General features: G+C 35.5%; 1 protein-coding gene across 1 annotated transcript in view; it reads right to left on the reverse strand.

Moving 5' to 3' along the window:
* The window catches only part of LOC101536298 (bile salt export pump), a 109,096-nt gene that overhangs the window by 13,040 nt on the left and 78,075 nt on the right, over window positions 1-17,981 (reverse strand). The window contains exons 7-11 of the mRNA XM_058664245.1: window positions 8,337-8,424; window positions 7,110-7,243; window positions 5,445-5,616; window positions 4,599-4,723; window positions 2,137-2,311 (exon numbers count right to left, since the gene is read on the reverse strand). Coding sequence (XP_058520228.1) covers window positions 2,137-2,311; window positions 4,599-4,723; window positions 5,445-5,616; window positions 7,110-7,243; window positions 8,337-8,424 — 694 coding nt within the window. The remainder of the gene's footprint in view (window positions 1-2,136; window positions 2,312-4,598; window positions 4,724-5,444; window positions 5,617-7,109; window positions 7,244-8,336; window positions 8,425-17,981) is intronic.

Consider the following 17,981-nt stretch of genomic DNA (forward strand, 5'->3'; position numbering starts at 1 on the left):
GACAGAGAGACAGAGAGACCGAGAGAATACAATGGGAAAATGTCTGTTGTTTCCCAAAACAAACATTTCTTAAGGTAGTATAAGGCATATAAGCTAGGGTTAGTAACAGAGGTAAGGGTTAAGATGCTAAAGACACGTGGACTGCTTTTTGTAGAAAGTCTACAGAAAGGACATACCCAAGAAGTGGCAGTTGAAAGAATGAATTATTTACAAGAGTTGGAAACTATATTTATAAATTTCTAAGAAGATGTAATGCAACCCACAATTCAACTGGCAGGAAATTGAAAGATGACAATCATAAAATTGGATTTTTTGTAGAGAGTTGCTAAGCGGCTTTTTATGCAGTATGCTCCCAATTGGAATTGTGCGTTATTTAATTTTCACTTTACCAATTCATTCTTCTCTCTGAATGATTATTTGTGCATTTTTCTATCCTCTCCTTGTAGGGATGAACTAAGGAAACAACAGCTTTTCTCAAATCATTTCTTCTGCAAGCTGGGTCCAATGTCAACTACTACTATCCCCAGCTTGATAACTGTCAAAAGTTCTTAGGTATAATTGGATTAATAAAGCCAAGGAACTTTATCATCAGATTACAGACCTGCAGTATTTTCAGTGACTTTTTCAAAATGTGAAACAATATCTAAGTTATAAAGAATGTATCTTAATTATAACAAGAGTAACACTTTTCATGCTTTCCTTAAAGTTCACAAAAACACTTTCACATGCATTATCATGTTTAAAATTTTAAAGCACAGAGATACATAAGCTGTTTTTGCTGAAAAGCAAATTACATTTTTAAAAAGTTGTTTTAATGCACCATTATGTTCTTAATGAAATGGAGTTAGTGGATTGGAACAACTGTGGCTTGAACACTGGCAATCATGTCTGCAGATCAATACAGCATTCAGCTTTCCCCCAGAAATGTGCTGTATTACAGCAATAGAGCTAGAATTGTAAGTTTTCTGCTGGTAAAAATCTAGAAATTTTTATGTTTTTTTGTTGTCTAATTGGTGATTGTTCCATTCGAAATCCTGAGCCTAAATATTTTATTTAGGAGTCGTTTGTGAAATTACTTTTCATTTTCCTCTAAGACCCAAAGAAAACAAAATTTCATTTTTTACTTCCTAGGTTTTGTGGAGCTTGCAGTCTGAAATAAAGAAGTTTGGAGAGCATAAATAATTGCAAATGTTCCATATCATGCAAGTCCTTTGAAGGAAGATTACAAATGCTGCAAAAGAGAATAAAACATTAGGTGATCCTGAAAGGCCTGCCTGGGAAAGTGTCATTCAACAGAGAATTCAAACACTGAGTGCAGCTGTCATGCCAGGGACATTACACTATGAGGAGGAAAGGCCTTGGGAGAAGAAGCAAGATGAGACGCTTTCCTTGACCCCAGTAACATCTAATTCCTCTCCTGCTGCTGTTAAGCTTCCCTGTATCTTACTACAAAGCCTATGTCACTGTTTGCCATTACGCGTTGACATGATTGCTTCATATTTGATTGTCTTCCCCAGGAAACTATGAGTTTCCTCAATAGGCAAATATATATATATATATTCTTGGCTCACTACTGAAACCCCTGCAATTGGTGTGGATCTGCAACCCAGTTGAAGCTCAATAACCACTTAGCAAATGAGTAACCAAAACGACACTGAAAGCGGTCATGTCATTAGCTGTGGTTTGGCACAGACTAAATGAATAATAAAGTAGGTTGAGGATATTATTGACTTGGGTTTTAATCATTATGTCTCACAAACACCTACAGGGCACATGCCTTGTACAATTATGAAACTCAATTATATGAGCTGTTAAATTTTAGCTAAGAGATTATGGACATTACATATTAAGAATACATCATCTTACCAATTCAGTCAGAAAATCATCATTTTATAGTTATACAATCTTCACTTCATTAGCACTCACCAAATTGTTGGTCTCATTAGTTCAGAAGTTCAGTATCCCTTTATCATAAAATGCACATGCATTGCTTGTTTCTACCAATGGAAGCAATCCTATCATTGATGCCTTCCTCTTTCAACACTAATGGACTGAACAATGTGTCTATCCTTGGACTTTTTTGAGGTACTGTCACTAATTATTCTGACAGCTGGAAATGTCACAAGACCAAAGTACCTGGACAAGGGCTCCAGGTGAATATTCTCCTTCATCCAGGACGAGCTTTGAGCCGTACCAGAAAGCCAGTGCGTAACAGAGGAAGATGAGACACCACATGTATCCAGTAAAGAAGCCCATCACTATGCCTTTCCTAATCCCCCATTGTTGCGCAAATATAAGATTTTTCTCATACCTATAAAGAGAAAATGTTTGAGTCCATGGTAGCAACAGCCATAACTTAATTTATAATATTCCAAATACACCACAATGCAACAGCTACATTCAATGACAGTGAGATCACCTCTGCTTTAAGAACAGAAATCTAAGGTACTGTCTGTGTAATTACTTAATGGTTACTTGAACATGGCAACAAAACATGTTTGATTTGGTTGATTGTTACATGGATGAAAAACACTAGGCTAGGCTTTGTCTCCAGAGAAAGGCATGTTTGGACATGAGGTATCTAGCACAAGTTGTTTTTGAATAGTTTCCTTGATTCCCTCGATGTGTTTTTCTAATAGAAAATAATATTGTTGGCTCCAGTCATACAAGTCAGATTCCTTGAGTGTTTCCACTTCTCAGGGCTGGAGTTGGTTAGCACTAGCACACCTGCACACACTACACATTGGCCCTGTGGCCAAGATGCTGTGTGACAACCTTTCTGGTCAGCTACACAGCCATGGGACACAAACAACTGAAACTAAATTTAAATTCAGCCTGAGAAACAGACTTCAGTAACTTGATGATTTAGTGATGAATGATGGGCACTGTCTGACAACTCAACTGTTCTGAAACTACTTTCCTATATCTCAAAAACTAAAATCATGGGGAAATTTAATAGTTCACAGAACACAAACTAAAGATGTGTGCTAAGTTTGACATCTTAAAAACACATTGCCCATTTTATTAACAACAAAAAATAACCTTTCTAATCATAGAGGAAATACAAGAACTAAAATAACTGAACGGTGGGTACAAAAGAAGACATTATAAATTATAGATCCTATCTCTTCCTTAATGAGTTTGGTGGAAATTGAGAATGACATGACATTATTATATTTATATTACATAAAATAAGAGTTTCTATCCAGTGGGTGGTTATCCTATAAAATCAACACGTAGCACATGCCAAAAACTCAATAAATATTAGATAAATAAACAAGATAATATTCTGACGGGGTTTTTTTTGCCACAGGAGCTCTTACTTTCAGTAAGAACTAGCCTCTAGAACAATGGCCTATAATATATTGTTAATAAATTACATTTGATTAATTGAAAAGCTTATCAAATGTACCAAGAGGAGATACCAATTCAGTAGATAAATTTGACTGTTAAAACTTCCTCTCCTTTTATGATAGCTTCTCTTAATATATAAAAATGATGTTGGTTTTTATAGGCTGATGTTTAAATCCTCAAACGTTATATAATTTGTTTATTGCAGTCAGCAGATATTTTTCTTGGTAAAAATAAAATCTTTATTGTTTTTAAGTAATCTGAAAGGAGAAAAATTTAATTTATTCCTTTCTAATTTAACTGCCTTTTATTTATTTCTCTTTCTAATTGCTCTGTTAAAAACTTCCAGTAGTATATATTTTTTTAAAAAAGTGGTGGAGCTGGCATTTTGGCATAGCATATAAAGCTACCTATAACACCGGCATCCTGTAAGGGCACCGGTTTGAGACCTGGCTGCTCCACTTTCAGTTCAGTTCCTTGCTAATACATCTGGGAAAACAGAAAAGACAGCACCTCCAGCCACATGGGAGATTGAGATGAAGCTTTGGGCTCCTGTCCGACACAGTCCCAGCCATTGCAGCCATATGAGGGCATTGTTGTTTAAATTTTCTTTTTCTTGCCTAACTTTGACATGAAGCTAATGCTGGCTTTATAAAATAATTTTGAAGTACTATTTCCTCTAATTTCTGAAAAACTTTGAGAAGGACTAGCCCTCCTTAATGTTTGCTAGACTCCAACAACATTTTAACAGAAGAATTTTTATTACTGATTCCTTATTTATATTTGATCTGCCCACTTATTCTATTACATCATCATTCAGCCTTTGGCTGTTTTGCATTTCTAGGAATTTATTCATTTCTTCTAAGTTATCCAGATTGTCTTGGCATAATGATTATGGCAGTCTCTTATGAGTCTTTGTATCTCAGTGGTATTATTTATAACCTTTCATGCAGGCGTTTCTTAATTGGCAGAAAACAGCATTACACATACTATCACATTCTGAGATAAATATCTAACCTAAACTGGCTTTCTGTAATCACCAGTTGTAACACCTTCAAAAACACATAGTCAAAGGCTTGGGGCTACCACCAATGCTTTGACTAATCTAAATCACTGGTTTTGCAAACTTTTGAGCAAATGGTACCTCAGAGTATTGTAGACCAACATACATCTACCATTTGCACAAAATAAGGAAAATTCAGGGTATTGTGCAGATTCACAATCCAAGAAAGTGACAATGAACCAACCTTTCAACTTCTTTTTTCTCACCACCAAAAGCAGCCACTGTCCGCATAGATGAAATGACCTCATCAGCCACAGACCCTGCCTTGGCATAGGCCTTCAGTTCAAGGTCTGTAAATTTAGACACACTCTAAAATCCAAAAGAAGAAAGAAAAACCAATTTGTTATTCAGTGATTTACATATATTAAGAAACATCTGATAACTGGTCCTGAATCTTACACTATGGCACTTAGAACAAAACGATACAAAACCCACTGATGACTTCTAATGTTACACATGTGTGTCCAACTCTCCTTACTGTGTATGCCCCATCTTAGAATCCAACCTAGCAAAACTGCTTGCATCGTTTTATAGAAACAAACATGCACAGATCTGAATAAACACAAGAAAAAATCAAGTACAGAGCTAGAATATTCCAAATCCGTGACACATTTACATAAAGTTAGAATATGGGCACAAAAATGAAAAATAAAGAAAATGAGAAATCTGTTTTAAAAGAGTTAACTGGGTGATGTGTTCGGTTTTTAGCATATCAAGGCTTGATTCATTTGAGCTTGCATATTAACTTACCACAGGTTTGAAGAAAGAGTTAAATGTACTGACGTGTGGGAGTAGAGAAGCTGAATACAATGTTGACAGAGACTCTGAATTCCCTTTGTGAAGTTAAAGGATTCTGAGATAGAGCTGGATGCATCCTTATTTCCCATGAATATGATTTACTACTGTAAAATTACTAAGCAAACATCAAAGTAGTCATGATTGTGTTGACTGAATGTACTCAGAAAAAGAAATTGAGGATTCATATATACGACTCTTTTTTCCCTGGAGAGAAGTAAAATGACCCCCTTACCAAACCTATGATAGCTGCTCCAAATCCAATAAGAGGACTGACAGAGATAATAACCAAGGTCAGTTTCCAACCTCTGTAAAATCCCAACAGGAAGCCAAACACTGCTGAGGTCATGCGCTGAATGAAGATGGCTAGTTGGTCAGCGATGGCGTCATTGATTTTATTGATATCACTAGAAATGAGAAAGACAAGGATCACGGAAACTGAACTTAGTCAATTAAAATGTTTTGCTGAAAATTCTCATTCTTTCCCTTCTAAACCACCTCCTTATCTCTATTACTCTCAAGTAGCAGATCAGCCTCTCCCATCTTGGATATTTTTCTGCACTTTGGAATACCATCAGCATGTCATCAGAATGACATCCTCATAGCCAACTAAGTTTGTCCTTAACTCAGGTGACTCAACTTAGGTCAAAGTAAATGTTGACGAAGACCTCTACAGGGATCTTATTTCTCTTTCCTAGGTCTGTCCTGAAGCACCCCTCTTTGCGAATGTTAAATCTTTCTTTCTAGTCACATTACACCTCATCCACAAGCCTTGTGTAACCTTCCCCTCCACCCAGGAGGAATACAGCTGTGAAGATCACAGATGCTCTAAATGTGAAATCAAGCTCTTCAGTAAATTACTTCAGCATTTTGTGTCTTAACTTCCTCGTACATTATGAACATAGTAACACAACTTGTGCCTCCCCAATATCCCAGGCAGAAATGAGGACTAAATTAGGTAATATATGTAAGGCTTCTAGAATAGTTGTCACCAAGTATTAAGCAATCAGTATGCATTATCTTAGATTATTTACTTGTTTGCTCTTCTTATCCCTCCTGCTAGATTACAGATTCCTTAAGAGCAGGAATAAAAAATAGTGGCTTCTGAATTTTAACTGGATATACTTATGTTAAATTCATATGCCTGAGAACATTCCTTTATTTTCTTGTCTAGAAGGAACAAAGAGGACTTGGGCTTTAATTGAAAGAAAGCTCCTAAGACATTATCCAGGACTAAGACTACCTAATTTTAGCAAGGTGAAACATCTATTCCAGGTTCCATCACGTGGAATCTGGAGCAGGTGCTGGGGCCAGGGGTCTTCTGTCTGCTTTATTTTCACCTTAATCTTTCTTCAATCAGACTTCACTGTTCAGTTAAATAACCTTCAACTATTTCTAACCACTCAGGGCTCACTCAGATTCTCCAGTGGACTATTAATGCCTTAAAACATTTTGGTATAAATTAGATTTAAATCCAATGTCTTAGTTTGACTCTTTCTCAAAGCATAATTAGAGATTGTGTTTATTTTTGCTTGCAGAAACTGACTCCACAGAAATGTAAGATAAATATTTCCAACTGGGTTGATTTCCTTACCTATGTACAGATTGTGATATTCTCCAATTTTTCCCTTTGAAGACAAATGCTCCTACTTCTTTAATCTCATTCCTATAACGATTCATTTTTAACATTGAACCCAAGAGTTTACAAACTAAACTGCAGCATTTCATCTTTAATGTTAGTGTTGCTAAGGAAAAAACTGTGATACCTTTGAAAGCCCAGCTTAAGGGACAAATATGTGTCAAAAAGGAAAATATTTTAAAGTTATAATTTGATATAAAAATAAGTTTCACTGCATTCTTTAAAAACACACGTGAAAGCATTTCTCTCCCAGTTACTTACTCAGAGAATCTTGTATTCAATTCTCCCACTGAATAGCAGTCAAACCATCCTATTTCCATTCTCATTATCTTCCTAAAGTAAAATTTTCTCATTTTTTGTATCTGATGAGCTGCAGCAAGTACCCAGAAGCATATCTGGAAAGGGACAAAGGGATGTCTAACTTTGTGATCTTACAGGTTATTGTTTAACTTTTTTTTTTTTCAGAAGAAATATTTTCAATGTCACAATGGAAAACAATGGAGAAATCACTCATAATAAAACCTTTTCTGAGGATTCAGGTATGTGTGCAGATAACAGATTATAAGAGTCAAGGTAGACAGAATGGCATCAGACAGGACAACCAAAAATGGGTCGGCTCCAGCTCTGACATTTAACAGAGCTCCAACTTTGGGACTTGGGTTATCATGGTTCCCTGGCTATGGACAAAATTAGGTTCACACCATCAAAAACACTATTGCTTTTAAGTCAGTACTTTTAGATATCACTTTTGAGTGACGTTTTATCTTGAGAAGACTGTAAGCATTTATGCATAGTTTTCAGATGAGAATTGTCAGGAAATATCTGAAAAATTACTCCTCTGTTGATAAATTTCCCTTAACTACAAAAAGTGAGCTATCATGAAAACTCCCAGTGTCAGAATGGGAAAATGGTTTTATTTCTCCTTTTAAGTGACACTACTTGGAATTCTCGAATAAATAAGGAGAATGGTCATCATTATTTTTCTACAGAAAAAGACATCAGTTAAAACAGTTTACTTCCCTAATAAGAGTTAAGTAATCCTTAGCCCTGCTCTCACTTCAGTCTAGAATGTGCTCTAGATTTAGATTTACAGAATTTGGGTTGGGAGGCAATTTGTTGAGACTTAAGCAATAAAAGAGAAAATACATTTTTCTTCCCTCCACCTCTCCATACACAGTGTGTTCTTCAGGATACTCACCCTCCCTGGTAAACATCTCAACTATCCATTTTTGGGATCAACAGAGATGCTGAAGTGGAAGAAGGCAGTGAGGGATGGGACATTCCAACTGAGACACTATACTACATTTCTCTGGACACCTGCCAGAATTCTCTTCAGCTGTCCTAGAAGAATCCTTCCCCATTCTCAAGTCCTCCCAAAATAGAACTGCAAGTCTTAGGCCTTCGAATGGCTGAAAAACTAACATGCATTCCATTTTCATGTCTTAAAGCCCAGATCTTGACCGTAAATAACATAAAGGCACTACTAACTTGAATATATCCCGCGATAAATACTGTGAGACCAATCCCAGCGTAGTAACTGGCAAACCTGATCATTTCACTTTCAATGTCCAGAAACCTTCAAAATCAGGGGGGAAAATAAACAGAAAAAAATGTTAAGACTTACAAGTGAAATATCCCACAGATGACATTTGTACATACAGGGGACTCTAAGGGAAATGAGCCAATCCCAAAAGGTTAAATACCACATGTTTGCCTTAATTTAAGATGACACGATGTTATGTATAACATGTTATGTTAGGTTTGTTATATGTTGTGTATAAACTAAAATTGAAATGTCAATGAGGTGGTCACAGAAGGTGGCTGAGAACTCGCATTTACTTTTACCATATTGGTTACTCATTACTATGTCAATTAATTCCATAATGATGCAAATTTTTGCTGATGGTATGTTGGAGCTTTTAATTGATCGGGATGATACTCTGCTGGCTCTGTCTTCAGACCAGAGAGGGTATACCTAAGAAGCCGTTGAACTTGACTGGACAATAAGATGCTGAACTCTAGGTTTGGTATATGCTCACAATGGGGGACTCTCAACTGAACTTGAACTGTGGTTATGCAACAAGGTGGAGGAATCCACCATGGTGGGAGGGTTTGGGGAAGGGGGGGAGAATCCAAGTACCTATGAAATTGTGTTACATAATACAATGCAATTAATGAATTAAAAATTATAAATAAATTTTTTAAAAAATTAAAAAAATAAAATATGCTTACAAGACAAAAAATATATATATATATATGTATTATACCTTTCTGTCAAACCTAAGCAAGGTACTATGTGCAAAATTCTATCCATTCACACCAAATCCCTAAGAAGTTTTCATGGTGCCAATCACAGTAGATATACATATCTTAATTTTTACAGGCAGAGATACTAGAGCTGTGGAATAATGAGTCGGCAGTTATTAGAAGTGAATGGGTCCTCAGTGTCAGCGCTGACTCAGTTTACCATCACTCCTTTCACTTACATTTAATGTAGTGATAAAACCATTAGTCAGAGAAGGGTTTTAACAAGCCAGACTATCTGAAAAGACATTTGCAGAAGTAGGTGTGTTGTAAATTGAGAGCTTACTTTTATCACTTCAAGAAATCTAAACCAGATTTTCAACTTTTCCATCTCAGTGAGATACTGGGGAAAGTATGCATACCATCTTTCCACAGGGGAGAAAAGTCCTGCAATAGTCCTGTCTCTCTGAGACCACTGCCCATCGCAATCTCCTATGACTACAGCCCAGGGCAATTTTACCAGGAAAATTTCTGAGGTTGATGAGAAATTACTCCCTAGGGAATGGCAAAAGAAATTTTCAGCATTTTTCCCAGCAGAACTACCATATTTGGCACAGGATTTTGGATTGGAAAGTCCAGAGAGGTGAAAAGATATACATTCTGAAATTACTTACAGGAACTAGGAAGTTTTAATGAGAAAATCAACAAAATGTTTGTTGAGAATTTTGCTCCTCAGGGACAAGGTGGTACCAAATACATTTCTTTAAAATATCAAGAAGTAGCATCTTCAATATGGATGCTGTCATCTATGTTCTTTCTACTTTTTACCAAGCCTTTGGGTTGTGACTAAAATTATTCCTATCCTTTACTGAACTCAAATCAAGAAGTGATATATAACTCATGTAATATGCAACAAACTATTTTTTCACAACAATTTTATTGTCATTTTACTTTATTGGTCAGTATATTTCTTGATTATGTTTATTTGGCATGTATTTCATTTTACCTTGTTTGTAGGTTGCGAGCTAATTGAGGGATAGAACTAGAAATATACTGTTGGTTACACATTCTGAAACCTGAGCAACTGCCATGATCATCCCCTCCAAAAGAGATAAAATATCTTAAACTTATGCATTCTGTCTCTCATGATAACCAAGTGGAAGCCTAAAAATACACAAGTCCTAGAAAGTCACAAACGAATGACTTACATCTGAATATCCACAATCAGAGGCCCTTATAAAAACTAAGTTCCTTGGTACAGTGCATATAATGTAGTATCATACATTGCAGTATGCAGCTCTACTCCCAAATAAAAGATGGACTCCCAATGAAACTGCTGATTATATCTTGACAATAGGATGGTGGACTTCCTATCATTATCTATAACTACAATGTCATGATACACTTAAAAAGCAGAATCATAGACTTATTGACTGTTGTTGAAGGTCTATACAATTGCAATAACATAAGAAAAAAGAGTAGGAGGAGCAGGGGAAATGGGAGGCTGAAATGAGAAATCCTGAACCTATGGAGTTGTCTCATGAAAAATTTAAAAAATGTATTATCATGAGTGATTGATTCTAATACAGTCATGTACTACATTCCATTTTTGGTCAACAATGGACTATAAACCCAATGGTGGTTCCATAAGGTTATATTACTTAATGGTCTCATCTAAGTTTATGTGAGTATATTCACTGATTTTGTTTAAAATCCAATCTACCTAATGATACACATCTCAGAATGAATCCCCATCATTAAGTTAGGCATAAGTGCAGACACTTAAATCTGTGATCTTAGCTTTTATCTTGTAAAATAAAATGTCAGCATCCAAAATCAGAAAACTAGATAATTTATCTAAAAGGTTAGTTAGATTTCTTGTGATGCGTTCAAACAGAAGTGACAAAATGTCAATCATGAAAAAATTCAGCTACCAGCTCTGAACACACATGTATGGATTGCCAGGATTTGGCACCAATCTTGTCCCTGGATTTCCTGGAACATAGCTTAGGACTGTTCTATCATTACTGGGTGGTGCAAGTAAGAATCATGTGTAGTTCATGGCTCTTTTCACTGCTGAGATGCTCCTGAGGTGAATGGTCAGCTCATTTCTTTCTTGGGTGGATAAAGGGGGGACAAAAAGCTATGAGAGTTTTAGATACTACTTGAGAATATTTCTAGAGCAATAAGCTACACCATTCAGCTTGGGTCCTTTGATCATGCATCAAGCTCAACACATTTGTGTGATAGAAACAGGGTAAGGGAAATCCCAGAGCCTATGGAATTGTATCAAAAAATTAAAAATAAAATAGAAGGAAAAGGAAGCGTTAATCTATGATGTGGACCAAATGAACATAACTGATACCTACAGAACATTTTATATCACAGTGTAGAATACATATTCTTTTTTTTTTTTTTTTTAAGATTTATTCATTTCATTACAGCCAGATATACACAGAGGAGGAGAGACAGAGAGGAAGATCCTCAGTCCGATGATTCACTCCCCAAGTGAGCCGCAAACGGCCGGTGAGCGCCGGTCCGAAGCCGGGAACCAGGAACCTCCCCCGGGTCTCCCACGCCGGTACAGTGTCCCAATGCATTGGGCCGTCCTCAACTGCTTTCCCAGGCCACAAGCAGGGAGCTGGATGGGAAGTGGAGCCGCCGGGACCAGAACCGGCGCCCACATGGGATCCCGGGGCTTTCAAGGCGAGGACTTTAGCCGCTAGGCCACGCCGCCGGGCCCAGAATACATATTCTTTTAATCAATGCATGGAACTTGCTCTAGAATAGACCATATCTTAGATCACAAAACAAGCCTTAACAAGTTTAGTATCTTTTCTAACCACAAGAAATAAAGCTGGAAATTAACAACCTAAGAAATTCTATAAAATATGGAAATACATGGAGACCGAAAAATATTCTGCTGAAGAAACAGTGTGTCATAGAAGAAGTCAAAATAAAAATGTTTTTAAATTCTGAAACAAATAAAGATGATAACGCAACTGGGATACCACGAGGGCAGAGTTAAGAGACATCATGGCATATCATGCTCATATCAACAAATACTTATATCAAGAGATGAAAGAAACATTAAATAAATGATCTATACATTCACCTCAAAGACCTAGAAAAATAACAAACCAAATCCAATGTTAGTAGGGGTAAATAAATAATTTAAAAAGGAGAAGAAATAAAATTGAAACAAAAATGCATAAAATTGGTGAATTTAAGAGCTGGGTTTTTTTTTTGAGGAAATTAATAAAATCAACACATCACCGATCCAACTAACCAAAAAAATGTGGGAGAACACCCAAGTCAATAAAATTGGATATGAAAGAACAGATAAAGCAATGGACACTGCAGAAATACAAAAATCATCAGGGATTATTACAAGCAGTTATATGCCAAAAATTGTAAATTCTGAATGAATCAGAGAGATTTCTGGACACATACAATCTACCTAAATTGAGTCATGAAACAGAACAATTCAATAGATCAATAACTAAGACAGAGATTGAATCAGTAATAGACCCTCCCAACAAAGAAAAGCCCAGGGCGAGATGGGTCCACTGTTGAATTCTACCACACTTTTCAAAAGCTAAATCTAAGATTTCTCAAACTATTCAAAACAACTGAAAAGAAGGGAATCCTCCAAATTCCTTATATAAGATCAACATCACCTTAGTTCCCAAACCAGAAAAAGATAGAAGAAAAAAAAAACTATAGATCAATATCTTTAATGAACACAGATGCAAAAAAATTTCAACAAAATGCTAACTAATCAAATTCAACAAGGATTTAACCCTTTTATACAGGGATGCCTGAACATACTCAAATCAACAAACAGAATATAGCACATTAACAAGCTGAAGAATAAAAACCATACTTCACCTTAACAGAGAGAAAACATTTGACAAAATATAATATCCTTTCATGATAAAAAAAACTTAGGCAAATTGGGTATAGAAACACACTCCTCATCACAGTCAAAGCAACATACGAAAAACTCATATCGAGCTTCGTATTAAAATGAGGAAAAGTTTGAGGCTTTGCCAGTCACATCCAGAATCAGACAAGGACAGCCTCACTCTCACCCTGCTTTCAATATAGTCCTGGAGGTTCTAGCCAGAGAAAAAGAAATCAAAGAAATTAAAATTGAAGAAGGAGATCAAGCTATCCCTACTTGCAGGTGACATGATTCTCTATGCAGGAGAACTGAAAGACTTCACAAAATACTATTGGAATTCTTAAAAGTTTAGTAAAGTTGCAGGATACAAAATCAAAACACAAAAATCAATAGTTTGTGTGTACACAAAAATTCCATGGCTGAAAAGGAACTCATAAGACCAGTTGCATTCACACTGGATGCATAAAATTTTTAATAGCTTGAGATAAATATGGCCAAGGAAGTGAAGGATATCTATGCTGAAAATTATGAAATATTAAAGATAGAAATAGAATAAGACACCAAAAAATGTAAGTATCTTCCATGGTCAAAGATAGGTAGAACTAATAATCTCAAAATGTTCATATTACTGAGAACACGTAACAAATGCTATCCCAATCAAAATATTTATAAAATTCTTCTCAGATCCAGAAAAAAATGATGTTGAAATTCAAATTGAAACATAAGAGACCCTGAATAGCTAAAGCAATCTTAAACAATAGAAACATATTGAAGGCATCACAAACAGCCTGGTACTGGCACAAAAATAGATGTGAAGTTCAACAAAAAGAATAGAAATCTCAGAAATGAATCAAGAAAACACAATCTCTTCTACAACCGTTCTGGGGAAATTGAATGCATATGTGCAGAAGTATGAAATAAGGTCCTTACCTTATACCTTATACAAAAACCAACCCTAAATGGATAAAAAGTATACATTTATGACCTGATACCGTCAAATTACTCGAGGAAAACATTGGAGAAACTCTGCAAGACATAGGCATTGAGAAAGACCCCAGAAGCACAGGTGGTTAAAGCAAAAATAAACAAATGAGATTATATTCATCAATGAAGCTTTTGTCTTGCAAAGGAAACCTTCAACAAAGTGGAGAGACAGTCAACAGAATAGGAGAAAATATTTGCGAATTATGCAACCAATAGAGGGTTATCCAAGAGAGCACAAGAAACTCAACAATAAAACAAGTAATCCAATTAAGAAATGGACAAAGGACATGAATTGATATTTTTCAAAGAATGAAATACAAGTGGCCAACATATACATAAAAAATGTTCAGAATCACTAGCCATCAACGAAATGCAAAGAAAAAACACAATGATATTTCTCTTTACCCTAGTCATAATGACTATCATCTGAAAATCAAAAAACAAAAAAATGCCGGAGAAGATGTGGATTAAAATAAAATAAAAGTAATGCAATTCATTGTTGTTGGGAATGAACAACTATTATGGAGGACACCTTGGAGCTTCCTCAGAGATTGAAAATAGGTCTGCCATGTGACCCTGCCATCCACTCATGGGAATTTATTCAAATCCAGTTAAACTAGCGCATGAGAGAGTTGTTTGTAGCCCCATGTTTATTGTGACTTAATTCATAATAGCTAAGATATGGAATCAACACTGATTCCCTTAATAGATCAGTGGGTAAAGAAAATGTGGTATGTATATACTATCTAATATTACTCAGCCACAAAAAATGAAGTCCTATCTTGCAACAAAATGGATGCAACTGGAAGGAAACCGTTATGCTTGATAAAATAAGCCATTCACCAAAAGACAATTATATTTTTCCTGATCTGTAGTAGCTGAGTACAAAAATGTCATCCATATAAGTGAGATTGATATTTTGAGATCTGATTACTATTTATAGCATTTGTCTAAACTTTGCAAGAACAGTAGTGGTTTTTTGCCTAGAAAAAAGAAAGAAATGTGTTATATTGTTATTTTAATGATCTGTGATTACTTTAAAATTTGCTGTATCTAGATGAAATGGTCATTTTTTTCGCTTAGTGGTTTATAGTCCCACTAAACTATGGTCTCTGCTTTTTACTTGTTAAACTTCTTAGTCAGTGAAATATTAAGTCTTTTAATGTAATATAAATTTAAAATGCATTATCTCAAAAACTAGAAAAAAGTAAAAGAGAGGGAAGGAAAGGGAGATTATATCATATGTTCTCAGAATTCTATCTACAAATCACACTAAATGTTATAAACTAAATAAAAATTAAGATAATTTTTTTTAATGGTAGAAACCAACAAGAATACATGAAACATTCTTCAGCATAAACATATGTTAGGCCACAAAATATACTTCAAGAAGTTTAAAATGATTACACTCGTACAAAGTATTTTCTTTGGCCATGATGTAATGAAACTAGAAAATAATAACAAATTTGAGGAGTTCAGAAATACTTAGAAATCTCAAAATTATATTGATGCAAGAAAAAAATACAACAGCAAAACTAGTAAATAACTAGTTATAAATCAAAATGAAAAAACAACATATGAAAACTTATGGAATGGGGCTAAAACAATTCTTTAATTGTTATACTTTAATTATGTATACTATAAAAGGACAAATTTTTAAGTCTTTATGAGAACCTCACCTTAATAAACAGGATCAGAGTAAACTAAGACTAAAATAAGCAGAAGGGATGAACTAAAGATTAGAGCACAAAAAAGCAGAAAATTTATCAAAATGAAAGGCAATAAATACAACTGAAGTTGTTTATTCTTAAAACAAATAAACAAAGAAAATCGAAGAACAAAAGTGACAAACCTCATTAGGCTGACCACTAAAAAAAAAAAGAAGAAGAAGAAATGAAGAGGGACATTACTATTGACTTTACAGTAAGGTCAGTATTTCATTGTACATCAACAAATTAGATAAACGCAATAACAGGTACAAATTCCTGCATAAAGCACAAATTACTCAAGCAGAATAAAAAAAATGTGTTTTGAAAATTAATGAATTAGTGAAGGACCTCCACAGGAAATGTTTGGGAAAGAAACTCTGATAGGTCACAGGTATATGAAGAGATTCTCAACATCACTAATCAGTGGGAAAGGAAAACCAAGACCACCACAAAGAAGCCAGCACTTTGGCCTAGCAGATAAAGATATTGCCTGCCTTGCCAGCATCCCATATAAGGTGCCTGTTCAAGTCCCAGCTGTTCCCTGATAATGCAACTCCCTGCTAATGACCTGGGAAAGTAGCAGAAGATGGTCTAAGGGTTTTTGGGTACCTGAACCCATTTGGCAGACCCAGAAGAAGCGCCTGGCTCCAGCCTGCCCTAACCGTGACCATGGCAGTCATTTGGGAAATGAAACACTGGATGGAAGATTCTCTCTTCACGTCTCTCTTTCCCTCTCTTTCCCCATTCTTTCTCCCTCCCTCCTTCTCTAACTATGCCTTTCAAATAAATAAAATCTTTAAAGAAATACATCAAGAAGTATCTTCTTATATCTGTTAGAGTAGTCATTATTAAAAAGAAAAAAGTTATCAAGTATTGGCAAAGATACAAAAAAAAAAAGCCCTCATACATTATTGGTGGCTATATGTATTAATACAACCATTATGGAAAAGTATAGAGTAGCCTCCAAAATAGTAAAATAGTTGGAATCTGCTAAGGAATGTACAACAACTCATGCACCACATTGTTAAACAAACAAAACTACCAAAATGATCTAGCTAAATAAAGAACTACCACATGATTCATCAATCCTGCTCTCAGACAAATAATAAGCATATGAAATCACAATGTTCTCTTGAACTTTATTGCATATGAATTGTATGTCAATAAAGCTATTTTAAAAGTGAAAGATTATAACTTCCAAAGAATGTTTGCTTCCATAAGATCAGTGTACATTGCTGAGAAAACAGACCAAAATCCAAATGAATCACTGGCTTTCATGCCTAGACTGATTTCCTTGTTACAACACTCCTCTCCACTACTCCAAAACCGTACCAAACTTGGCCTGTGTTCAATGGAATTTGGCAGAAATTGTGATATGTTTCTCCCACAATGAAGTTAAAAAAAGACTTGTGGCTTCCAATTGAATGTTCACACTTTAATTGGATATAAAAAGGTAAAATAAATTGAATTAAGAAATTTCCCCTTCTTTACCTATTTTCATTCTTGCACTTTATTGCTTGACTTTTCTGAGTAGAAATCCTAACAAGATAATCAGGAGACCTGATGTTTTGTAATACTTATCAGTGTTATTCATTGACAGCCACTTGGAAGGCTTTAGCCCAAAGAGTCCCTGCTTGATTACAACTGGTATGTGAAAACCAAACCAATGAAAGAGTGAAATCTCCTACCATTACACATGCATACTTACGTTACTAAAACTACAGAGTTGTCTCGCGCCTGCCAAAAACAATAGATCTATTATGATAGGTGAAGAAATTGTGTTCTCAGTTATAGACTTTATCCGAGGAAGAAATTTGATGAAGACTTGGGTAACTTTGGAAGCATATTAACTCTTAGTGGGCAGGAAAGTGTCCTCTCTCAACCTGTCTCACCTGGATGTGTTTTCACATTATCTTACTACGCAGAAGCTCAACAAATATACTTTCTTAATAGTGCAACACATAGCATTCATGTCAATGACCATAATAATTCACAAAGTATATAACTTGTCAAGGAGTGCCTGGCAAAGCAATGGCCTAAGAAAGCTATGGTCTACATAATTTCAGGAATCTGCATAGAATGCTTTTTTTTTTTTTCAAAGAAAAGAACAAACATTCCTTTACACATTTGCTCTTGGGAACGCCTTCTTCCTCTGTAAGCCTGAGCCTGCACTATCTGCTTATGCAGCTGTTCCTGTAAGAGGAATCAGAATGAGGGGCCATCACAGTGAATTCCTTCCTTGATGATGCCCATGATCCAGGCATGAAGGTGGATTTGCTCTTGAATTCA

Source organism: Ochotona princeps, chromosome 5 (genome assembly GCF_030435755.1).
Source record: "Ochotona princeps isolate mOchPri1 chromosome 5, mOchPri1.hap1, whole genome shotgun sequence".
Taxonomy (NCBI): domain Eukaryota; kingdom Metazoa; phylum Chordata; class Mammalia; order Lagomorpha; family Ochotonidae; genus Ochotona; species Ochotona princeps.